Source organism: Epargyreus clarus, unplaced genomic scaffold (assembly GCF_041222505.1).
Source record: "Epargyreus clarus isolate Ecla_fem2 unplaced genomic scaffold, WU_Ecla_fem_2.2 ptg000034l, whole genome shotgun sequence".
In the NCBI taxonomy this organism is placed as follows: Eukaryota; Metazoa; Arthropoda; class Insecta; order Lepidoptera; family Hesperiidae; genus Epargyreus; species Epargyreus clarus.
In genome coordinates, this window is record NW_027332239.1 from 14779255 (window position 1) to 14806181 (window position 26927).

At 36.8% G+C, this 26927-nt stretch overlaps 2 protein-coding genes across 2 annotated transcripts in view; one reads left to right on the forward strand and one right to left on the reverse strand.

Moving 5' to 3' along the window:
• The first annotated feature begins 150 nt into the window (after positions 1–150).
• The window catches only part of nonC (serine/threonine-protein kinase Smg1), a 117148-nt gene continuing 90371 nt past the window's right edge, over positions 151–26927 (forward strand). Inside the window, exon 1 of the mRNA XM_073091622.1 lies at positions 151–7036. Coding sequence (XP_072947723.1) covers positions 281–7036 — 6756 coding nt within the window. The 5' untranslated portion in view covers positions 151–280. The remainder of the gene's footprint in view (positions 7037–26927) is intronic.
• On the reverse strand, positions 8435–26108 carry mAChR-C (muscarinic Acetylcholine Receptor, C-type). The gene is made up of 5 exons (XM_073091402.1): positions 25846–26108; positions 10663–11221; positions 10288–10447; positions 9591–9761; positions 8435–9228 (listed from the first exon to the last, which is right to left on the reverse strand). Exons 2-5 carry the CDS (start codon positions 11034–11036, stop codon positions 8716–8718), a joined length of 1218 nt encoding a protein of 405 aa, XP_072947503.1. The 5' UTR covers positions 11037–11221; positions 25846–26108; the 3' UTR covers positions 8435–8715.

Here is a 26927-nt window from a genome sequence, read left to right on the forward strand (position 1 = left end):
AAACATAAATATAACTTTGGTCTCAAAAAACGTTTGAATAATGAAAACAAAATGTATTATGTCCGTAAATACGGAATTTCATATATTTACGTTTAGAAATAGTGACTTGTTTTCCTAAATGACAGCCGCCATATCGTTATCTATGACACTTTCATATTTGTCTCTGTTGGCGTAAGAACTTGGGCTGTGAACGTTTTTCTGCCTAAAGTTTTGATCGTTTTCTATCGGAATTTCGCGGCCATGTGTTGGCTCATTTACGTATCCTACATAAATTCTAGTGATGATATCGACTACTGCGCATCATAAAGTTAGAAACCCAAGGGAGACGGAGAATTCCGAGGCTCCCGATAGGGACGAACTCGGTCAAGAAAACACAGCGGATGATAAGGTCAGAGGTTATGTTGGTTCGTACGATGCGTCCTCTTCATTTGGCGGTCCTCCCAGGGACGGGCGGTTCCGGACCCGCGGCCGCATCACGGAGTTTCGCCACTCGAGAGGCGGCGGACGGGGCGGCCGTGGCCGCGGCGGTTTCCCGCCACGGGGAGAACGAGATGAAAATACCTACAAATACCACGAATCGCTAGCACAGACCAACAGCGACGCCTGGTCGCATGGAGGCACCAATAAATTTTACGAGCGTTCCGACCTGGTGGTCAACCTCCCCGAAGATCCGCGCATATCCAAGCTGCTACGTCGGCTATGCGCAGAGGTTGATGTCGAAAAATCTCTAGTGATATGCAATAAGCTGCAGGAAGCAGTTATGTTGCCAGAAAACGCACGGTACATACGAAGATCATATGACATTCTGGTTGAATCGTTATTGGACGTTTTGTACGATGCTCCCGGCCCTGAAACAAAGGAGGGAGCTGCTGTAGTGCTGGGCAGAATTGGTCATGTGATGGGACACGAGTTTCGTAAACACTTGGATTGGATTGCTACTACGTACAGTGTGCAAAACTCGTCTATAAAGCATCTGCTCACTCTCTCTTTTTCAGAGACATTCCAACTAGATTTACAAACACCAAACTTGTCTGAATTTGCCGAACTCACATTGGAAAAGCTTCAGTCCATAATAGAAGGCACAGACTCTGCGGATGTGTTCATTGCGGCAATCAATGCTATGATAATATTGTCTAATTCTTACCCGGAGCATTTTGCGAATCATTTTGTAGATACTGTTGATATTCTGGTAGGTTGGCATGTTGATAATGCACAACCAAAGAAGATAAAAGAATTTGCTCTTCAATCTCTATTCAAATTAAGCCGCCACTGGCAAGCTGATGTTGGATTCTCAGTTAATCTGTTAAACCAATTTGTAGAAGACATGGTGTGTTATGCGAGTGATTTAGATCCTAACAAAAAGGACAAAGATGCGGAAACCAACTCACATGAGGATTGCCTACAGAAGATTGCATCATTCCTCAATGTTTTTAACATAGTTGTGAAGAGTTTGGGAAACTTACTGAGCCCAAATGTTTCTCAAACTGTCTCGTGGTCTTTCCTGACAGACGCCTTGTCGAAGATATTACAGGTGTTGATAGAAACTCTGAAACAAGATGCCGACTCAGACCTGTTGCTAGCAGGTAATGAATGTATAATATTACTCCTAAAATATTTACATGGAAAATCTTTCTCTTGCTCTGTTTCTTTATTTACATTGATATCCATGGAAATGACAAATTACTTGCAAATAGATGAAAGTCTTTGTTTAAGTATAATAAATTTAATTTCAAGTACCGTAAAGGAAATTGCATCCAACCTTCCAATTGATTTTATCAACCAAACCATAGGACCAGAGTCCTTATTGCGCCCGTTGCGGTATTCAGAGAGCCAACAAATTATTTGCAGTGTAATGACTATCTACAGTAATTTACTCAATTTGAAAAATATTCCTCTATTGCAAGAGACATACAAGTTTGTTTTGAGTGATATGCAAAATGCATGTGCGGTTATAATACCGGATATACAAATAATACAATCTGAATATACAGAGAAACTTGACCCTCAAGATGCAGAAAAGAATGTCATATTCTACCTTCAATGTTTGTCAGACCTGGCTAATGCCAGTAACTCCATAATCGGGATGTGGGCATTGAAGCCTAGCATATTAGAACTCTTAGCAATCAAAATGTGTCCACACAATGAGACCATGATGAAGGAAAGACCAGCTTTACAGTATGCTATACTCTTCCTGTTGTATTCACATTGTAAGAAAAATAACCACTTTATTGCCTCGAGCGATTTGGTGACAAATTCACAACAAAGAAATAACGATTTGTTTGGACTCTCGAACCTCAGTTTAGGAGAAGTCTCTGGGGCTAGTCCTACTTCTGGACATCTTGCAGTCATCCTAGAAACTTTAAGCATTGTATTAGGTGAGCATGCACCAAGGGAAACATTATTGCTTGTTTTAAATTGGATATCAGACATATTTTTCCAATTGGACAAATATTTGCCGATGGTCAGCATGTCGAAAACTTTCCTAGTTTTGGTGACTAACATGCTGTCCATTGCCTACTGCTTTGACAGTCAAGTAATTATCCTTGTGATAAAAAATTGCCAACATTTATTAAAAAACAAATCTTTTACATGGAATGTGGTCGTACTGAAAAATATAACAGTTCTATGCATATTAAACATGGACAATCAAAATTGGCTATTAGCAAAGCTCTGTAAGGAAGTTTTATTTGAATTACCATGGGACATTGTTCAACAAGAATTTGATAAACAAACAATTAAAGCAGTTACGTGCCGAAAAGCGAGTCTCACAGCTCTTAACACAGACAGTAAACTCAATGCCTTAAAGGAGTATTTCACAAGAGGATCTCTAGAGACATTGTCCGATTATAATTTTAAAATGATTGTAAATAACTTGCTTCAACTGACAACTAATGATAAAAGTTTTGCACTTGATGCATTTTTGTCATCATGGCCATTACAAAACCCTGAAATAGTTGACAATCACTTATCATTCTTCCGCCAGTGTGCTATGAATTTTTCATCGCACTGTATTAGTTGGGCTCTATCAGAACTTGCTAATGCTTGCGTTGTACAGAAACTAAAGACACCTTTGGGGAAACCTCAAGACACGTTTATGAAGATCGAAGGTGCTTTGAAAGAGATAGCTAGAGAAACTACATCTCTAGAAACCAAATACACTGCAACTGAAAAACTAAAACTTCTAGATGTTGTTACTGGGGAGCAAAAAAGATCACGTTGGCTTATTGAATTCATGATGTTTTTGGAAAAGTATACATATAATGCACGAGAAGGAACTGCAACAGCTCTGCCTTTGGGGCCGACAAAACTTATTAAAGGATTCTATCGCACAAACCGTTCAACATGTGAAGAATGGCTAATGAGAGTGCGTCCAGCAGCATTAGCGGACAGTTTATACTCTGGACATTTAGGTGCTGTTGTTTATCATGCATCATTGATACTGCAAAATGCAGCCAACTCCAAAACTAATATTGACATTGAGGCCATTACAATAAGCGTTGCGAGAGCATTGATTAAACTTCAAGAACCTGAAGTATTGCATGGACTTTATGTTTGGATCAAACAAACATTTAATCTTAAATTTCATTGGCTCAAGGGAGCTGCAGAACAGGCTAATTCACGCCACGAAATAGCTATTGGTTATTACAAAAAATTAAATAATTCAACCAACAACAATGAAAGCGAGAAGGCTACTATTTCAAGAGATATGCTGAGGGTTCGCAAATTTATTCATGAACAAATAATGGAAAGCTATAAACATATACAGAACTGGGAAGAAATGCAGGAGTGGAAAGAAAATGACTTGGAATGGAAGCAAGCCTCTCAATGGGATTCTTTTTCTGCTCTAAAACTCTATGAGGAAAACACAGATTTCTCAGAACTATTGGGCAACTGGGATATTTTGGACATTGAATCGGGTGAAATACCTAAGAACACATGTTCATGTCAAGGCTTACTTAATAAAGTTGAATCAACAATGGTATCTGCTGCGCTCAACTTATACTACAATGACTATGATGAAAAATATAATTCTATACTAAACGATTGTGAGATCTTGCTGAATTCAAGTGCAGAAGAGCTTACTAGGACGAACACAGTACATTACTTAAAAGACATTGCTGTATTGCAATTAGCCAACCATGGGTTAAAAAATATTGTTAAAAATGGAAAGCTCATATTGAATCCATTCAAAGCAACAGCTGTAAAGGAAAATAAATATGGCACTGATATAAAAAATCTGAGCCGTCTATTATGGTGGAATCAGTATTTTACAAAACTGAATATGACAGAAGAAAATATATTCTTTACTGAATGTCTACGCTTAGATGTTATCAAGAGTGCCAGAAAGAGTGCCAATATTGTAATGGCTAAACAAGAATTACTGAAGCACTTCAAACAAAATTCAGCTTTTCAAATGTGCTTGGCAAATGTTAACGATCTGGATGACCTAAGTAATGTCCTTTTGATGTCTTCCAACACCTACGATTTGGATATTTGGACGTTAAACAATGCAACTGCTTTAGCGGAATTATGTAAAGTGACATACGCAAAAGAAGATTCAAAAACTCATGCTATCAACTTATGTGCGAGTATATCCCTCGGATTTTCTCAACGATTGGCTATGGGCGAACAAAGTTATGAGTTACGCGAAAGAGGTACAAGAATGTTGTTAACTCTGTCTAAATGGGTTCAAAACGAAAATGAGATTGTGTTAGACAATGAGTCACCGTTGATAAAACTTATTTCTGCATTACCCGAGATTGGTCTTGTTGATAATAATATCTCAGAAAACGTTATCCCATTATCGGACTCGGCAGTTGGAAAATTGCTGCAGTTCGGAGTAAATCAATGCCCAGGACTCGCTAAAGCGTGGGCTAATTTTGGAGCGTGGTGTTTTAGATGGGGCCGCAAAATGGTCGAGTTTAGCTCCAAAACAAGAGAACAGTTAACTGACAATGATAAATTGCAAATAGAGAGCGTGATGATCGGATGTTCACCACAAGATTTTGAAGCAGTATGTGAAATACTTTCCAAAACAAAAGCAACTTGCGATGATGAGGATATTGATTGGAATGAAATTAACACATCTGAAATGATCGAGAACCAATTACGTACAGTTCCATCGTTAAATAATGCTTACCCAGAGGATCTGGCTTTATTAGTGGACATTTGGCGGCAAGCGCAGAAACGAGTATTTTCGTATTTCGAACTTTCGGCCGATGCTTACTTCAAGTTTCTACAGCTTATTTGCGCTTCAGATTATATTAATCACAGTGGAGAAAATGCCGTTGTTAACGCAACTCTGAGACTACTTCGTCTCATCGTTAAACATGCTATGGAACTTCAAACGGTTCTAGAATCAGGGTTAGCTAATACGCCTACTCAACCTTGGAAGGTCATAATTCCCCAATTGTTTTCCAGACTCAATCATCCTGAGACATATGTTAGGAAGTGTGTGTCTGATTTATTGTGTAGATTAGCGGAAGACACACCTCATCTTATTACGTTCCCTGCGGTTGTTGGTGCGGTAGAAAATGAAGAAAACGGGTTAACAGAACTTGGTGTGGCAAGATCGTTTCTTTCCAATGACGAAGCAGAGATCGATGAAAATAATCTTGACTTAGAAGATGCTGCAAGTGATAAGATGGTCAACAATGAACTAAATTCTTGTTTTCTGGACATGGTGGAGACGCTGGCAAAACAAGCCCCTAAAACAATTCAACAAGTGAAGCTGTTAGTAAAAGAATTACAAAGGATTAATCTACTGTGGGATGAATTATGTCTTGGGACGTTGGTTCAACATCATTCAGAATTTAGTAAACGACTAATGCAACTAGAAGCTGAAATTGTAAAGGTTAAAAATAATGCGAATTTATCAACTGAAGATAAAGAGAAACTTATAAAGGAGAAACATCGCATAATATTTGACCCGGTGGTGTTTGTATTAGAACAACTTTATCAGATAACATCAGCTAAACCGGAGACGCCACATGAAACAGCGTTTCAACATAAGTTTCAGCATTTAATTATGGATGTAATAGATAAACTGAAAAATCCAGCAAATCCCGAAAAACCTCAAGAGTCGTGGGCTCCTCTAAAGCAGCTTCAAATAAAACTTCAACAAAAAGTAAATAAGCGAACATCATACATTTTAAAAATGTCCGATATCAGTCCCATATTAGCGGAAATGAACGACACTGTTATAACAATGCCAGGCTTACATACCAATCAAAGGACCATAAGAATTACTATAAAATCAGTGGAAAATAATGTTGCAATTTTACCAACGAAGACAAGACCGAAGAAGTTAATATTTTACGGATCAGACGGTAAAGCTTATACTTATCTATTCAAAGGCTTGGAGGATTTGCATTTAGATGAAAGAATAATGCAGTTATTGTCCATTACAAACACGATGTTGGCGCGAGACTCAGAACATAATGATAATCAAACGTACCGGGCACGTCATTACTCTGTCATACCATTAGGCCCACGCTCGGGTTTAATCAGCTGGGTGGACAACGTGACCCCGTTATTTGCATTGTATAAACGGTGGCAAAATCGAGAAGCCGCTTTTGTATCGTCGAAGCTAAATAAACCTGTGAATATACCGCGGCCCTCGGAGCTGTTCTACAACAAGCTGACTCCGCTGCTTAAGGAGGCGGGCATATCCACGGAGAACCGGAAAGAGTGGCCAGTGTCGATATTGAAACAAGTGTTGGAAGAATTAACAGCGGAGACGCCGCGCGACCTGTTGTGGAGAGAGTTGTGGTGCAGCAGCGTGTCTCCTGAGCAGTGGTGGCAAATGACGCGTCGTTACAGTTATTCGGTCGCCGTAATGAGTGCGATAGGTTTTATAATCGGTTTGGGTGATAGACACTTGGACAATGTCCTGGTGGACTTGACGTCTGGTGAGGTGGTGCACATAGACTATAACGTGTGTTTCGAGAAGGGCAAGACGCTGCGAGTGCCGGAGAAGGTGCCGTTCAGGATGACTCCGAACTTGGTGACGGCGCTCGGCGTGACCGGCGTTGAGGTGAGTTTTTGTGTTGTTATTATTTTTATTACTTTGAATGTCATTCTCGTACGTGCCGGTTCTATAGATATGCTCATTTCCATGTCTCCGTTGACGTAAATTATTTTATTCTTTTTTACTTTTAATTATATTTAGTGTATTATTTTTCTTGATTCATAACTAAAATATTTACGCCATCATAAATATAAATTTGTTACTTTTTATTTATTACTCAGTAAGTAGTAAAAGTGAATAATTCAGAAATTAAAAATTGATTAACACCATTAACTTCATAGGGCTAATATTTACAAGCATTCCTTGAATTCATTAGAAGTATAAGATGTTCCTTAAATACTTTCAAAATTCTGTTTTTAAAGTCCTAACGAAATATTGTCAAAAGTACAAATTATAATAGGTGCTATAATTATTATTATAGTTCCTGGGGTGCAAAGTATTCAACTCTTTATTGGTCATAAAAAAACAACTCGTTAAACGAAGTTCATGATATGTGATGTTTTGCAGTACATTATATGTATATTATTTTAAGAAGTCGCGCCTGACTTGTTTCGGCTTCATTTCAACCGCAACGAGAGGATATAGATCATTGCCAATGACGGATGCGGACTTCATTATTTCATTCGTATCACATTACGTGTATTCATTGATAAGGAGCGCCTACACTTTGAAGCTTTAATACTGTTACGTTAAGATTATATTTATGTATGCGCATGCATGCCAAAATCTGGCTCAAAATTCTTTCTTTTTTTGTTTTGCTTATGAACTAAATCGTGCTGGTGTTAAAAAGTAATATAGATTGGCAATAAAAAAAATGTTGGTAGGCCAAACTTCAAAAAGCACAAATGTTTCTAAAACAACGAAATATAAAGTTGTTCCAAACATTTCTACGACATAAACATTGAAATTATACTTCTTAGATTATTTAAATTTATTACCCATATTTTACTTTTATAAAACTAGATTTGATACTAGAACTTTGTATATTATGTGAAGCTTCTGTTAGCTTCAAATATGGTGCTGCCATCTTCCACATTTTTTGAGAATCTTGCTTCGGTTCTAACAAGTTTGTGAACTAGACAGTGTACAGTAGCCGTTTCACTGTAATTCAAACATATTTCTCTAGATGGCGCCACTCCTCTTGAAATGTATAAAAAATATTGTACGTGTAAGGTTTAACATTATTTTTTAACCGACTTCAAAAAGCGAGGAGATTCTACATTCGTATATATGTTGTTTAATTTAATACTAATACATATTTCGTTTTACCTATTATGTGATAAAAGGTTATAAGAGTTTCAAATTTACTAACATTTATCACCGTTTTGCAGTACATTATAGCATTATTGCAGTAGTATTAAATTGCGTATTAGTGAACATGAGGAATTAATAAAATCAATGAAGTCATAATATAATCTGTTTATTTTTAATTTTACATCATATATTTTATATTTTAAACATCTTGATTTAGTCGACAGAGAACATTTCATATTAAAATTTCTTTATGGCAGGGAACTTATTAGAATCTCTCAATAAAAATTCAACAATAAAGCTTTTAAAACCTTGAGCGTAGACTTGAATAGGTAGGCACCTAAATGCGAAGAGGGCACCTACACTCACTAACAACTTTAAACTCTAGAAGCGTTTCGCGTTTCCCACAGAACGTCTATTGAATGTTCATTACACTACACTACATCTGGGGGCCGACTGGCTGTCCTGTGCACCGGAGTAGGTCCGTCCGGAGCGTACGAAGGGTTGGTGTCACCTTTGTCACTGTCTATGTACCCTGCATTTTCTATTATCCGGCATCTAGACGTGTCCGTCTCGCGTTCGACGTACAGTAGTCGTGCCGGCCTTCCGCTTCCCAAGCTCGATAACCCGCTGGGCGCTGTAGACCGCGTGATAGAACCTTCTCGAAGCGCCACGGAACCTCTCTTTCTCTCTGGGGCCGGAGAGCCTCGGTACTCAGAAGTGTCAGGTCGTTTACATCGGAGTAACTTGGCAAATGCGGCGCGGAATCCAGCATTCTTCCATGCGTAGATCAGTGGATTAATGCCAGAATTAGACATGGCGAGTGATGACGTCAGCCGATATGCTATAGGGTTGTGTAGTGGAACGATAGGCAGCGTTTGAGCACACGCTACGACCACAAACGGCATCCAGCATATAGAGAAGGAACCCAGCACGAGAAGTACCACCTGAAATTAAAATATAGTTCTTGTTAATTGTTAGCTTATTAATAATTGGAAGTTAGGAGATATTTATATTTCTATCGTAATACCAATAATGCACGACGCCATGCGTACGATAGAGAGAACACTGTCAAACCCAGTAAAGTTCTTTTTAGGTAGTAATAAATAAAATACTATTTTAGTTTTCTTAAGTTGCACTAAAATTACTTTTTTGAACGCAACTACATTTTCTAACCTACTTATTCACTTTCTCCGTTTTCTACGCTTTCTTATTTTTATTTAGACGATAAAAAAGTTTAAATTGTCATCTTAGCGTAACAGGGGACGTTGTTACAATTAAAATCAGTAAATAAAATAGATGATCTTACCTGAATGCTCTTCCAATCGTTGGCGCCTGTCGGGCAGCACGTGTTCGCGCGCATCCTCCGCGCGTGGCACGTCGCCTCCCGCCATATCCTCCAGTACAGGATGAACATCACCATCCATATCAGCGAGAACATCGGCGCCAAGATGCTCGTCGTATACGTTTTGGGCACCACCTGAAATGTTACGGCAAACTTTTAATACACTTTGCGAACTTTAAAGAAGTTCCGGTCGTCTCTAATGAAGGCAGGTCTCGGGTTACGTCAGTTTAATGAAGCTGTAATATATACTTCTAAACTTGGTATAAATAAAGATGCTCAGGTTTAAGGTTTATTGTTAACTTAATTTATTTGCGCTGTTATTGAGTTACACATCTCTTATTCATGGTTACATTAGTCAACAGTTCAAAATTTGATCTATGTGATATTGGCTTCCGAAATTCTGATACACATTTTATGACACTCGATCGATTTCATTAAGATACCACAATAAATTGTTTCGATCAAATAGCTTTCAGATACATTTTTATCAGCGCTTATCACAACTTAAATATTCATAATCTTGTTTACATAAAGGTTGCCGATAACATTCCGGTTTAATATTTGGCGATGCAGTCTGCAGAAGTTGATGATAATACTTGAACTGCTTTAATATGTTTTTGCAACTTTTGTAGTAGTTAAGTTATAGGGAATAATTGCTTACCATATTCATTTCACACGAGACGCCCTCGTGCCAGTCGTTCCAGAACATCGGGATGCAGCTGATGCACAGCGCCACCGACCACGTGGCACTCATCAGAAGACGCGTTATCAGCTTGGTCATGTACCGGCTGTAGTGGAGCGGGTGGACTATCGCAATATACCTGAAATTATATAAAGTATTGTGTTGTTTTTGGTATATTCATTTGAAACATAGTGTTATTATTTTACAAAAGGCCTTCGTAACACATGACATGAAATGCTTATGGTATGCTATTTTTAGTACACGATATTTTTATTGATACTTTTGAATCACGAATGAAGGGTAGCTAACCGTTGCAAAAAATGTAATCGTGACGTGAGTGCACGACATTCTTACCTGTCTACTGCTATAGCAATAATGTTGTAAATAGATGCGAGACACGCGAGTATTATTAAAATAAATCGCATCAGACAAGACCACTTGATTTTGCCAAAGTCATCGTCGAGGTAGAAGACTAGATGATAGGGTAGAGTCAGTCCAACCATCAGGTCGGATATGGCAAGGTTGAGCACGAACTGGTTGGAGACCAGCGATGACAGACGTCGGCTCATGGTCACCGCGAGGATCGTCAGCGTGTTGCCGCTGACTATTAGCAGCATCAGCGCCCCATCGATGATGCTCCATGCCCAGTAATTGTAGAGATCGCGATTCTCCGTTTCCTCCGTCGTGTTCCACCCCCCGTAGCTCTCATTCCCCAGTACAACGTCCATACCATCGCTGGCCACGGTCGCCAGCGACCCCCACTCCGAATTATTCGACGTCGTGGTCGAACTTTACACGCACATTGTCTTAAATTTAAAGGTCACTCGCGTTTTGTCCGCACTCGTGTTAATGGTCTCTTTCCACATAATAGCTTCGCACATTCTTCGTTTTTCAGTTCAGCCGTTCGCCATTTCTGTAACAAAATTGAATAATTACTTTAACGTTGCACTAGAAATAAACTAGATGCGAGAAGTAGTGTGGCCCGTGTGAATGCATAACCACGAATAAATAAAACGGCGGAGATCGGTGGATTCAGTATGCACGACAGCATCGTCTCGACAAATTACTTCGTAGCAACCTCTCGGTTAGTTCGTTCCACTTCACGCGCTGCGACTTTAAATCACATTATGAACTTTTTCAAGGGATCTGAGGGAAAAGCGCCTGAAGCCGCGCTGTCGTCCTCGTAGCTACCGATGAATTATTTATGGCTTACAATATGAGACTGGTTTGTTTGTCTGCCGTATCGATTACCGTCGCCTGCCGTTGTAAATGAATTATTTCCTAACTGAAGGCCGTTCGGTGGTTTATATTAAAGTTATTGTAGTTGGGCTTACCAAGGGTATTTGCGTGCAGTATTGGTCTATCGGTTATATCATACCAAGTTTATTGTTTTTAGTTACGAAACGGTTTGAGGGACGATAAAAATGAGTGTTTGGTTACGAATGATTTTTCTTGGGAGTAATGACTGTCACATTCTTCAATGAGTCATCCGAAAATATCGACGCTTGTGTGCTTGGCAGCGTTATTTATTCGACTGGTGACTAGGGAAACATGCTGTACAGTTGATAAATGATTTCAGCTTAGTTTGAGCGTGATAAATTGGTGCATCGAAATAGATTTATTTAAGTGGACGGTTTTCACGGAAAAGGTTACAGCTGCCGTTCATTCTCGTGTTGGTTTTATGACCACTAGCCACGAAGTGAGGTTTACATATTAACTCACTAGGTTATATAACTCGGTGGACTGACCTTGATTCAGGGTAAGATTCTATTGATCGTGATACTTTGGGAAAACCCCACGGAATAACCGTCTGTATGTCTAATGGAATCACTAAATCCATTTACATATTCGTATTATACGCTTGAATTTGTTGATAGAAATCCTACTTAATAATGTATTTAATAGTGTATTATAGAAGTTTTGAACAGGTTATAGACATTATTTTTAAAATAGCAAATATATAAACTGCTTATATTGTTGTTTCATTTCAACATTGTATATTAAAATGGATCAGTACCGCTGGTGTCAATTATATCAGCTCCATCTGGCGTCAAGTTGTAACGACATCTGAATTTTAAATGAGCGGGGATCAAAGAGCGGACTTCGTTAATTTTAAATTATAAACATTTTAGTGGACCGGGGTTAATGATTGCGATGGGAACGAAACATGAACATAATTTTGAGATTTCTGAAATGAATAACAGTTATTCTTACAAAAACGGCGCACTAATTTAACTTCGCTGCTGAGACGTTATTTACAGTGTTTATTATATTGCACGTTCACAATATCGTTTATCTAAATGGGTAATTGAAAGCGAACGTTCGAACTGTAGTTGTAGGTCAAACGAAATTTAATGAAATAATGCTGTGTTCATTTAATTCGAGTTCGTTTGGCGGTAATGGGAGACGCGTCCATTGATTGGCAATTTGTGACCGAATGCTGCCATTGCCGTTTAGATTGTGCGGAAATAACGGAAATGAGAGGTTTTTGACGAGAAGATCGGTAATGTACCGGAAGTGTTCCACGAGGTTGATAACCTGTTTATCGGAGTTAAATGTGAGAGGGCGACGACACTGCTAGTGGATGCTAACGTTTCTAGAGTATTGTTTGCGATAACTGTGTGTGGGAATACGGAACAACAAAAGGTAGAAGACATTATAACTTACAATATTAATAGTAATAATGGCAATACACTTGTTCCTATTTTCATGTTGGTAACTTGACTCGAGGGAAATTGTAACAAAGACAAATAGAAATTTCAAGTAGGTATGAAGTGGATATTGAGGAGTCACTGACGCCTACGAATGAAGCACATTAAGGAGGCCTATACGGAGTATCAAACAGCGTTATCATTAATAGTTATGGTACATCATGAATGTGAGGGGTCTACTTAATCACGCGTTATTTAATCCAGGGTCTAAAATGGTAGAAATAGTATTTCATCAAAAATATGGAGCAATGGGTCTTAAAAGACGAAAAATTCTAGATTCTAGACTTGAACATTTCTTTACAGAAATTTCTTTACAGACAACAAATACATAACTATTCATAGTACAACGATGGAGCCTTCCACACGTATGATCATAACGATGGAATATTAATCGAACGTGAATCTATTGGTACTAAAATACATTGTAATATAATTGATTGAAATTGGTTTCCGTAAACTTGGATAGCGTCCAAATTATACGCAACGTAGTTAATGAATCTGAATACCATTCAAAGTAAATATGAAACATATCTCGGGAAGAAAATGACTCTGAACTTCGATGTGATTTGTTAAATGCAGTAACGCCAGTTAATGCAGTAACCACATATGTTAACTACAAAATTATCTGGTATTAAAAGCCAAAGCCAATGTAATGTTTCGGTGATGATGATGGTGGTGATGATGGATACACACAATTCGTGACATTATTACAACACATTAAAATGAAAACAATAAAACACTATAGAATTATCTTGTCAATATGCAACCACCGATTGGGATCTAACTATATTTAGTTACAACGCCAATATTGGTTCAGCTTTTATTACTTTCCCGATAAACTTTTCCAAAGTATATAGATTCTCATTTACAAAATCTATAAGCTAGACACTACCATCTCCCTTAATGGAAAGTAATGGAAAGAAATAAAGTGTGTATCAGATGTCAAAGTCGCAAAAGTGTCGAAACACAGATTATTATTAGATGGATAATTTATATTATTGTAGAAGAATAGATAAAGAAAAGTAAGATATCGGAGCATGAAATTTGTAAAACTAACTAATAGTAGTATAGTAGTACTCTCAGGTTTGGAAATAAAACCTGAAATTTGAGTATTTGGTCCTTTTATATACGTAAGTTTCAAACTGAAATGAAAACTACTTTCAAATGTAATTATATTCTTGGAAAAAATAATTTACTATTGCCAGACCATGAATAAAACTAATCCTGTTTCAGATTCACAGTAAATTATATAGCTGTGAGCCAAATAGGGGAGAGAGTAGGGAAGCTCCTTTGTGGGGACAAAACATCATCAAGTGCGATATTTATGTGTATGTGTAAGTAGTTCGTGTGGAAAGATGAATATTACCGGTGTTTATGGGGCTCTTAAGGAGCTCTGTTCATATTTTCGGCAAGAATTTTCGTTATTCGATGGTAGTGTATCTACTAATATGAGAGTTCAGCTCTTTGGACAAAATCTTTAATACTGGTAATGAATTTGAATTGCTGTTTAGAGGGAAGTAGCTTAAAATAAATTATTACGATTAAATTGTACCGTTACAAGTTACAAGAGATAATGATAAGTACGCGTGACCAAGTTAAAGTTAGTACACGTTTTTAACTAAGTATAATAAAATTTAGAACACGAACTTTATTGGAGCCATTCCAAAATGATCGGTACCTATCATGCAAAAGGGTCACGAAGCTAATCAAACAGAGTATTAGGAAATATTGTCATATCGTCCGAGTGGAAAACAAATTGCGGATTTAATCAAGACCCAATATTCCGATCACAGCGACCATTGCTCAAGCGGGGTTACGCAGTAATGCCCTTTGTCGGGACAATGCTAGTGCGATCAATGACGACTCATTAATATGCAACTGCGGCACCGATCTATGTTGTTGCCGTTGCATCCATCCATCCATCCATCTGAGGGGTCCCACGTCCGGACACGGAATGGCGATTAGAGCTAAGTTGAGAGAAATGCAAACATCCGTCGGGGGTGACATGGAATCGGAAGAGAGTATGATTGCAAAATTCAATCGATTCACTCACAATATAATGTAAAGAACAATTAAAGTGCCTATTTGTGATTTCGAAATAACTAGCCAAGTTCTAAGCTGATGTCTATTTAACGATAACAAAAGACAAAACCCCAGGTACTACGATTTAGTCTTTTGTTTTTTTTATGGTACTTGCTACGTTAAGTCAAAAGTGTTTAATGAATCTTGATCGGTCCCGCTAGTGGAAGGACATTAAATAAATGTTTATCTGATAAATCTATATTTCGCTACGCATGTAAAGATGATAGAACTCTATGCCATTCGCCTGTTTAACTTCACAGGTGTTTATCACCACCACATCTATTTCTGCTTTGTAATAGCGTTGTGCTGCTGTGTTCAGGTTTGAATGGTTTGGTTAGGCAGATTCACTTTTCCGGGGCTTTTCCTCCTACTCCTCATGAGTAGTAACGCATGTTGATAGCACGCGAAGTATATTACTGATATCCATGGGCGGTTCTAATTTTTTTCCATCAGGTCGACTATATGTATACTCGTTTGCTACTTTGCATAAATAAAAGTACATTTGTGATTATTTTCGATTTAAAATTAGATTTTTTATTATAACTTGTCTACAAGTTAAATAATTGTGATTATTAATCACAACCGTTTAGAACAGTGTCAATGATGACAGCTATGCATAATGTAGATTAATGAGACATGAATATTATTATCATTAACGACTTTGGATAAGTGTATTGGCTGAGTTTCGAACGAGCCAGACAAATGTCGTATCATAAATTAGTGTAATACTTTAATATGCAGCAAACGAGTCCATGGACATCAGTAACTGATATTGAAGAAGTGGTGATACTCATGAGATTTAAGTTGGAACGCCCGATAACAATCTTACCGTACTCTTATATATCTTATATCCTTTAAAATAAAACACAGCAGTTTTTCACTGAAGTTGCAAGGCAGGAATTGGGTGGCAGCGGTGCCATAGAGGTCTATCTACTTTCTTATCGTTACTTATGATTTTAAAATTGTGTGTAGAATTATATCTAACTATCTAAGTAATGGATCATTAATACGACTGAGATGCATAATTATAACAAAAGCTAGTTAAGACCTTGGAAACCTTATATGGATTTACCTACACATATTAATAAAATAATAGCTATTTTATCGTAATGATATTCAGATAAGCATTTAAAGGTACAAGCTGGGGTGATGGATTGCGTTCAATCCGTCTATAAATGAAAAGTTTGCTAAAACACTTAGGAGCACGTGTCTACGAATATATAAATGTGAATATTAATGAAATACGAGTACTGTAGGTGTTTTGGGCGTGAATGTGATTGAATTTATTTTAAAAACAATGTGAGGATACTTATAAGTTGTAAGTTCTCAGAGGTGAAATCTGCCTATTTGCAATAAGCCTGAATGCTGATTTCATGCATAGCAGCGTGACAAGAATGGGTTGATGATAATGACTGATAGAAGTATTAAGCCAATATATTTATTGTGTAGAAATAGTTAGTACTGGTATGTGAGTTAGTTGTAGTGGTTACTTTTGCCCGTGGATGGTAGCAATGTTCAGATAAAGTTAAGTGTGCTATTTTATAGCCATTGTGTAAAATGTACAAGTAATAAACAATTGTATTCCCAGATTTTTTTACTCGTGCGCGAACGTTACTTAATCCTCTTTTTGCAATAAGCCCATTACGACCGCCGCAAAGTTTATTGTTCCACGCGAGGCTCTCCCACAAATGTCATTCAATCCCCGTGTCGTTCCCTGATCCCAGACTGGATGTAATACCACACTTTTGTTCAACTTTCCGTTTATCATTGTAATAGACACGGATCGATTAATCCGACGGTTGGTTCATAGTTCATACACAACCGATTTAAAAGTCGTTTCAAATATAACATTTTTAGGAACAATAGAACACTTTTGTATTTGTATGTGTACACGGTCGACAGGTCCATTTGTTGATTGGATCGCTGATATGTCATCTAATACTTTACCAAACACGGGTCACCAGCCCTTTGGGGAAATATGTCGGTGTTATTTTGACCGAGATGATTGTAAGCTGTAAACAGTTTATGTAACTCAAGTCCCTCAAGTCAACACAGTGGTCCCAGAAGTAGTATGTACACAGTACAAATACGTAAATGTATAAAATATCTAGAAATTGATATGGTATTAGCGATAAATCCACGAAAAGCTCTAGTCTTCTCTAAGCAGTAACTTTTGTAATAGGATTTTCAATTTTATTTATTTTCAAGCCAAATATGAATTATTTAAAAGCCAAATCAGTGTACCTCATATGTTGTGTATCTGTAAGCTGAAACGTTTGTCTATCATTGTAATAGACACGGATCGATTCACTCGAAGGACACTGCTGGGTCGTTGCCGGAAAAATGTCGCGATTTGAATGATAGTCGGCTGCTTCGTTGCGGACATTGTCTGGTATTGTTCCTTTGTCTATAGTGGATTTGACGCTTGTTGTTGGTATAGGATCTTTTTTAGTTACTCTATTTATATTTTAATTTAAAAAATCACGTAAATAGGTTACTTGTCATTGATTGTTTATAACTTTTAAACGACTTTTAATCCCGTTGAAAAAATAACAACATTGAAAAGAAAAAAAACACTTGTATCTTTTGATATAAACACAAGTTTATCGATTGATTAACCTTAGCATTTACTTAAATAATTTTATCACATATCTCCACTGCGATTAAATATTACCAAGATGACATCATTGTCCTTAAAATTTGTCTTAGTCTGAAGATTACGACATCACATGTAGGCTTGGCCCGACTTTCTAATGAACCCATGTAATGTATTTTAATATCATTTTGGTCGTTTCTGTTAATTATAAACCGTCTTCTAAAAAAGGTGTTTAATTGTTCGGGTCTTCCGTGTGTTCCGAGTTATTTCGAAATTTCTTCTTTTGTTTTTTTATTGGTTGTCAGTTTCTCCAATGTTATTCGTATTATCTTTGGCGTTAATTGCGAAACTATCAAAATTGTTTTCTTAACCAGTAAATGGTAAAAATGTACACAAACTTGAATACGGAAAGTAAACATATAACAACCGGGTATTATCATTTAAATCAATTCCAAATCGGAAGCCAATTTCCTGAAATTGCTGTCACAATGTGTAAATAATGTGAATCGTGTTACGTGTACGCACGTAGTTGATATAATCGTAAGTGTGGTGCTTAAACCTGAAATGAAACGCTCATTATCAGAGTGATTCATTCACTATGCATTGGCTATTCATAACAAAGACAAACGTTACGCAAGTTGGAGCACGCGTAATTAACACGTCAAGCTGGTTGACTGCCAGTTGACACTAAATACTATCGGAATAACACATTCATTCATAATATAACATCATCAAGCTATCTAATTGAAATTAAAATGCAAAAATGGGCTCCGGCACGGTTTCGCGCGGCGTGATTGAATAATTGTGTTCGAAATTCAATTAAAAGATTTTCCGTGCTATCGCCGAAATCCCATGAATGGTCTTATTAACGTTCCGATTACGAAGCGATTTCTCATTCAAAATCACGACTCTCAACAGATATGTTTAACGTCATTTCAAACGTCATGATGTTATTTCAAACTGTGTTTTTGCGATATTCGTTTTGAAAGATAACACGCGAAAGTTATTAGCTTTACATTAGCAAGTGGTATTTTAATGTTTTTTAACCTTTTCATTTTCAGAAGCATTTTCATTCGTGAATTTGATTTTGCACTGAAAAATATCAGTTTAGAAGTTCAGAATGAATTGCGACCCAGACATGATCTCATGAATTGAATAAATACCAGCATGAAGCGGTACTGTTTTAATTCAATCGTTTTCAATGAACTCATAGAAGTACCGCTAATCTTAATTCTCAATTGATGTTAGCCAATTATTTTGTTCAAACACTTCGCCCACTTTGTAGTTAAGTGAGTATAGGAATACCCACCAATTTATCTGACAGTATATTTATAGCAACTAGCTCTGTGTTGCTTTATGAAAGCAATATTTCAGCATTATTTGATTGTTGTGTCAAATTTCGGTCTAATCAATTTAGTTGTGGAATTCATCCAATCGATGTTTTTTCGGGACGCCGATTATAGATTCGTGTTACGGGCCCAAGGGCTTTCTCATCAATTTTGTGGCTATTAGGGGAACCACTAATTTATGAGGCAAAGTTTATGAGAAATTCAATATGGAAAGGCCAATATCGAATGTCAAATATTTATTGCTTTTGAATTAATAATTTTCAATTCCGATTCAGTGCATTTTCGTACAAGGCCGTGTCTGTGTCGACATTTTTATTTACAATCTAAACGTTTTGAGTGCTTTTGACTATAAATAAAGAAAAGATGTTTGGGAACTCATCAGTGTATGTAGCGTAACAAAATAAGTTCTAACGACAGCCTCCGATATAACGCAATTTACTTTAGATATTGAAGGATTTTTGGTCCTTTGAGACCATGTCTAAATTACGTTAACACTGTGAACCCCTAGGCGGATCTTGATTAATTTGTTGCGAAAATATTGTCTATGATACTCCATGTGAGAATATGAGTATAAGAATTATGTGAAAGTGCACGTTTTCCGGGTTGCACGGGTTTTCCGTTTTATACGATTAATATCTAAAGCTTTTTGTTTTAGCAGAAGTAATTAAATGAAAATTATTATCTTTATGTTAATTAAAGAACGTAAGTTTGTACATGTGTAGTCGGTAACGGTATATTTTTGTGGGAATTCTTCATCAGAGAATTGATGAAAAAATTGATTAATATTATTACACTGTTTCTTGATTTATTCACTTATATAGGTAATACAATGTAATGTAAATTTCTCTCCATTGTGTTCTTCCTAAGTTCAATATTTTCCTCTGTCCGTTAATTGTGTGATTAATATTGATAGTTTGGCGGTAACCCAGATCGTCAGATAATAAGTTATCGATTTGTTCTCTACGAATAACGATAGAAAGCACGTGCTCATTAGTGTGGTCTGTAGTGTGTGTCGGCTCGCATTAATTAATGAATTAAACCAAGATATATTCACTATAGCGCCGCGGTAGGAAGCCACCGGTAATGGCGAGTGCATGTTTGTTTCCGGACAAGTGAAAGTATGTCAAGTGTTTGCGTAAAATAGAGACGGATTATGGAGTAATATTTGCTATTCGTTTTTACATTAGTGACTATTGACTTGACAACTCATTCTGCATTGCTGCTATGTTATTGGTACCTATTAAATTATACCTACATATAGGAGTACATTTATATTGAGTTTTTGATTAAAACTATCCCATAATATTCCAATAGTACCTACAGTATTTGTTTGTGTTAATATTTCCTAAAATAACATTTCTTTGAAGTATTCAATAGCGCAGTATTTTCTTTCCTCGTTTTAATATCTGAAATGCATGCATTGCAGTATGAGTAAAGTGTATCGTAAAACAGAATGCAGGAATAGAATACATGTGCGCTCCGGACGCTCGCTACAACGTGATTGTAAAGGTATATTCCATTGATAGGTATTTCATGTAATATGGATTTCATGTAATATGGATTGGATGAAATTTTATTGTAATCTTATTTCTGATTTAAAAACTTCTATTACTTTAAGATAGGTTTTATATGCGTCAATTATTATATCGCCATAAGTAGTAACTGGAAATGATATTAAAACATACATACAGCCGAAGGTAGAACCTCCTCCTTTTCAAAGTCGATTGAAAATAGTGTCAATGGCTTCAATATTATGATAAATTAATGTTCTCAACGATATTAAAACATTTGTTCCGGATTGATAACGGCTTAAACAACATCTGGATGCATGTTATATGAAAAATTCAAAATGAGAAAGAAATTATGCGAAAAAATATGAAATTTTGCAATCAATTCTATCTTCATTTACGCACAGAAGCGCGTCACATAAAATATATTGATCGGATTATAATCGTAACTCGTCAGTCGATAACTGACGGTTTAGTTGATATCTACATCGTTACGCCATAGGTTACGAATGCTGGTCATCATACAAATACCGTTTCTCTAATCTATTAATACGTATCCCAATTACTCGTATGAGTCATGTTACTAATACTTCTTTGTCTCATATTAGTAAGGTTAATAGATGTAGAAATACAAAGATCTCGCACTTATTTAATGCGTTGTCAAAATTTGACGTAATTTCTAAGAGAATATGCCACATCAATATTTTTGGAGTTATTGTGGCCTCCTTATATCATGTCTTTTTTATAAAAGTCTGTGTCCATTCTCTGTATTGTTTATATGAAATTAATTCATTTTCAACAACTCATCTCAGTTTATTGTGATATCTAGACGTACATTGCTGATGTTTATTCTATCAGTCTGTTGTTATGTTTTAATTTCTCGATACAGTCTGAGTAAAGCAATGTTGTTGTTTTGATGAAACATTGTGAACATTGCTTAAGTATGAGTGCTCCCTGTACATTATGTTAATATCGTATGTATCGATGTACATATGTGTATGATCTTGTACATGTTCTCGACCAAAATACTTGCTCATAATTTTGGAATTATACGTTTTGGTCATGTGGTGTAACTAACATTATGTTGCGTATCTACTCGTGATTGAAGTTCAGGGTCTTTTACGTCATGTATATCGGAATTGTCTTATGTAATTTTGGATTTCACGTGTAATTTTTAAGTATACCTATGTAATAAGATGCCAGTGACCTAATAAATCTCACAATGAGAATAGGTTTCAAAATTGTTATTCAGATACTGAGATTTTATTCTTTAAAACCTTCACTTGCTTACTAACGATATTACTCAATAGCGTCACTTCTGCATTATAATGAATGTTTAAGCAGCCCGCCCGCGTTATTATAACATACGGTTCAAACGACAAAGAACTGCAGCACAAGTGAATAAATTATGAAACATCCGCTACGTGTGAACGGTTGCGCGCTGGTGAACAGTTGGATCAGCTGTTTTCTCCTAAGCTTCGTTTCCTTTGTTGAAGTTCGATAACGCGGTTTTCGTGGTCTGTCTACGAAAACCACATCGATCAGAAGATCAGAGATTCTTATTCTGTTCCCAGAGTTATGTTATAAATTACTGAAATTCTAACAAACGTATTCTATATGTGATCATTTATTGTCTTAATGTCTTATTGGAGTTTTATTGGATATCTCGAAACTAATATACTTCATAGAATAATTCGTTTTCTTTAAGTGAATGTCTGAAATTTTATTACTGAGTTTAATCCGCCTTGTCTCGAGGAGGTCGATGTCAGCTTTAATTCTGAGCACACACTTTGAGAAATTCTCATTCGGTGTACGTTCGAACAAATTGAAATAAAACAATTTACTCGACAAATAGGCCACGGTACTTGAGCAAATGTAATTCCCACCCGTCGGGAACTAGGGAACGCCAATTAGACTGTATTCATTAGGGAGCACCATAACACGTGTCATATTAGTTGGTCTTGCATGCAATATACAATTTTATTTAATAATGTAGAGCCAAACTAATTGATGGATTTTGTAGCAGAATTTATACTACATTATTTACTGTTTGTATTCCTATTCATCAACCATTGAAAGTTCATTGCTCGATATAGACCTCTCCTATCTCTTCTAGAAGTAGTAGTTTTGTTGTTTTGCTGATCTTAATAACTATATCTCAGGAAGACGCCGCTGTATATATTTGTCTCACATGTTTCTTGTTTAAAAATTCATAGTCATTTTAAATTTCATGGCTTAGCGTTTTATTCATATGCATTATCGTTTTTATGTGACCTTTTAGGTAGATGAGTTTGACAATGATAAAGACGATAAACTGATATTAAAAGTGATACCGTATAAGCTACCTAAAGTGACACTCTACGTATCTGAATAAAGCAAAACTTTAGCCAGCGAAATCGAGGTTTGTCCAAACGCAGAAATTCAATGGAGCTGATCCCCCAAAATTAGAGTTTTTATTAAGGACATTGTATTACAAATGTGTAATGGTCCGTTTCACTCTCTTTAGCGAGTTTATGACGTGGAGTAATAGGCTGTTAATGTTTTATGGCGGGCAAGTGCGTGTAATGACAGTAATTTCGTACAATGCTTCGTAATTGATTGCTAATTGTTGGATTATGTGAACCGTGCGAAAGTATTGATTTCCTAGTAGGATTAACGGGTTAAGTGTGGTTTTATGACAGTAATGTAATTTATTTCTTTGATTGTATATAGTTTCTGTTTACGAAATATGAAAAGACATTCTGGACAGAGTGTATTACTTACGTAGCGATATACAGAAGCAATCTCAAGATATACGTTTTAGATCTCTGTAAGAAACTTCAAGGATGTGTCACGAGTGAGGTGGATCGAACGAAACTTTGATGCCATTTTAGATTGCGGGATTATTTGAAACTCCGGCAATCGCTCGTGTTGTCGTGTTTTAACGATGTCTCTTGATTTTTATTTCATGTGCACTTTATATGCTACAAGTATGATTTGTTATGTCACAATAACTGTTATTATGTTGTTTCCATTTTTTTCCATTTTATTTGAAATTTCATTAAACATACACAAACATCTCTTAAAGTATCCAAAATATAAACAAAGATCAAAGCATCTTGCTATGTAACATAAGAACTTTTAAACCTATACATTTCTGTTACCCACTTTTACCATTTTATTTGACCCATTTCGAGTGTAATGGCGAATTTCATTATCCTGTATCACCGTTTCATAATACATCTAATGTACATGTAATTCACAAGGTTGTTTTGCAAATCTCTAATCATCATTACCTGATACCGGATTATTTCAGTAGATATTACAAAATTGCTGTTGTTATCATGGAACACGTGAATAATGTTATAATGAAGCGTGTATGTCCTCCCTAATTTATATTTTGTCAGTTTGTAGTTTTTAATGAGCTTTATGAGATAATTTTTTGACTGCTGCAATATGTCTAAGAAAGATTCCTACAAATTCTCAGAATAGAAGTATTAAAATAATTATAAATTTTGTTCATTATGTAGATAATGTGTATGATGTATATTATACCGATACCAGCTGGTATAATCGTATCATGGATGTTATTACTCTCGCTTTTCCTCGTGGGTAATTCCTCAATATCGCATGCCTACATCACGATACGTTCAAGTTGATGTTCATTTGTGATATTGCCTTTTTTCATTCGGAATGTACTGATCGAGGCTGATAGCTTTTCAGTCTCTATTGCCTCTAGATATTGCCTATAACTCTGATGTATCGACCCGTCCGCTTATATACTTACCTACCCCGACAGTGGTGTGGAGTTCTTTATTGAAGGCATAAATTGGTTGTAACGAAGTTTATCGCTTGTAAAATGCCTTTGGGCCGTCCTTGGTACTACTGGCCGCGCGGGTCCCTTCAATAACAAAAGGTAAAACAGTTTATGACTCTCCTTAAACCAATTTACAATTACATCGTGAACATATAGTCATAGGTATTGAATTTATACTTTCGAAGAAAAAGCATTAATAATGCGTTATGTGATGAGTGTGGAAATCCATCCATTATGTCATAATGTCAAAATTCCCAATATTGGTTCACACCAAACATATAACATAAGTTATTTATATTTCGCATTAACACTTTCCTTTTGCAGGTAGGATTAGGTATGTTTCTGTTGAATATTCGCTTTAAACTCTAAAGGCTGAAATACGATTGTTTCGCTCGATCTACATTTGATGTAGGTACCCTTAATTGCAACGGTGTTCGAAGACGATTGCACTAAATTCTTATCAGACAATGTTCGCCTTTAAGAGGAGTCTTTTCAAGTGAATTCACACCTTATTGCAGGGAATCTCTGTCGCTTATCGCATCGAAGGTCGATCGAAGTACGGTAATGCATTCGGTTCCATTAACTCGTGCAAGCATCTGGTCCATTCACAAATAAATCTATCGAATTCAGGGCACGCAGACAAGAATCCGTTAAATTAAAAAAAACATTACCCCTTTTCGTTCTACAAATGGGTCAGCTAAAACGAAACGTTATTGCTATTGCATTTTATGTACGTAAATCGTTTTAAGTTTCTTTAGCCATTATACTTTAACAAAGCTGCGCGGAAACAAAAAGCCTCTTCAGATGAAAGAAAGAGCAAACACCGATTGCTAAGGAAACCGCTAGTCCGCTCTGATGAAAATCCCTGCCATTATTCCCAACCGCGGGCTGATCTCGATTCCTATTTGCACCGCGTTGCTTGCATTTCCGTTATATAAACTTTATTTCGAGTCACCAAAATTGAATACTTAGATAAAATTCTGTCCAAATCGGGTGGTTACATAAGTGGGGGCGGGGTCTAGCAGCTGAAAGCTTACGTAAGGGCGTCTGGGAGTTTTACTGCAAAATATAAAGGGCCATTTTAATTCGTATCTCTTCGTGGAAAAACGTATACAGACGTTACTACTAGATCCCAGCAGTGTTTGCATATTCGAAAGCGACAGGGGGCTTTGTAGTTAACCGAATGAACTCTCGAATTTTAAGCGTAGAATCTCAATTTAAACTCAATTGTGCGGGTTATAAAATTTAACAATGTGCCGAAAATTGGCTCGGGTTGTCGGATTAAATCGTTTCACGGTATAACAACGCTGGCAAACTTTGTTGGGACGAGTGCTCGCACTTAGAATTGAGTTTGCGTTCGATTTCGTGTTTGTGTACGTGTGTAAATGTTTCTGACAAGGGAACGGACGCTCGATGGCTGAGCAAATAGTTGCCTAGCGGACGGCGATCGGCGGTCGTGGGATCCGGCGGAATCCCGCCCAGCGTCAATATTTACCTCAGCGAAGATGCCGCCACTACTAAGGCGGTGCAACGAAAGTGCCCGCCGACATAACGAGCGTCGAGCATCAAAACATAGCTAAACGAGGGCACTGTACTTTGTTTATAAACAAAAGAAATTTCACGACACCAAACACTCGGAAGTTTTCCAAGTCCGCGCAACGTCGCCGGTGCGAGAGCGGACGCAGGGCGCGAAGACAGCAGGGCATGTACGAGCGCGGCGGCCGACGGCACGCAACTAATGCTGGTGCCGCCGCCGGCTTCCAAACTGGAATTTCGAGGCCTCCGCGGACATTAGTGTATGCCACCGGCAAAGGTCGTAGTTTTTCGCGGATGAAGGGGAAAGTGGATTTTACTCTCGACTAGCCTCGTTTTTAATTAATCTTTGGTTAATATCTAGTTTCGCGGTCAAAGTTTATGCTTGATTTTAATAAACGCGAAGGCGTTAAAATATGATGTTTAAATGTTTAACGTTAACGTTATGTGCTTCTATGATGCCGAAAAATTTTTAATCCACATAATGAATACGTGCTTGTGTGGTTAATAACAATTGATACAATTCTTGGCAAGGTTACCGTCGGGGAATACATTTAACTCCATTATTTGGATTTGCTTTGTAGTGGTTCTATTTCTAGCAACCATGATTTTCGTGAGTTTCCTTTTACTTTCTCTGTGCAATTTTATTGTGGAGTTGTAAAATTTTAAGTAAATTTGGGTTTAAATATTGGGTTTAAAGATTTTTATTACGTAGATTGATTTTACTATTATATTATGTAAATAAATTACCGGGAAGTCTTGGTCTTGCGATAAATCATATGGAAGTACTAGATTACGACATAGATTAGTAAAGATTACTCGCTCCTAACAAGAAAATGTACCCATTAAAATAGTTGCGTAAAAAAGTTTTGCCACGTCTCTGTGCTAAAATGTCCCTAAAATATTTGAAATAATTACTTATTTATTATGCAGTATTAGTTATTTATTCGTAAATTTTCTCTTAAAATGTTTTTATTTGTCAAGAATTCAAAAAAAGAACTTACTAATAAGCCGTTTATGGCTTCATTCAATTGCAAGGCGGCA

Excerpts from the sequence above, each read along its gene's own strand:
- mAChR-C (XM_073091402.1), bottom strand. The coding sequence starts at position 11,036 with ATGGACGTTGTACTGGGGAATGAGAGCTACGGGGGGTGGAACACGACG. Across the intron at positions 10,448-10,662 it reads ATTGCTATAGCAGTAGACAG|GTATATTGCGATAGTCCACC; the intron begins GTAAGAATGTCG and ends ATATAATTTCAG. Across the intron at positions 9,762-10,287 it reads TCTCGTGTGAAATGAATATG|GTGGTGCCCAAAACGTATAC; the intron begins GTAAGCAATTAT and ends GTAACATTTCAG.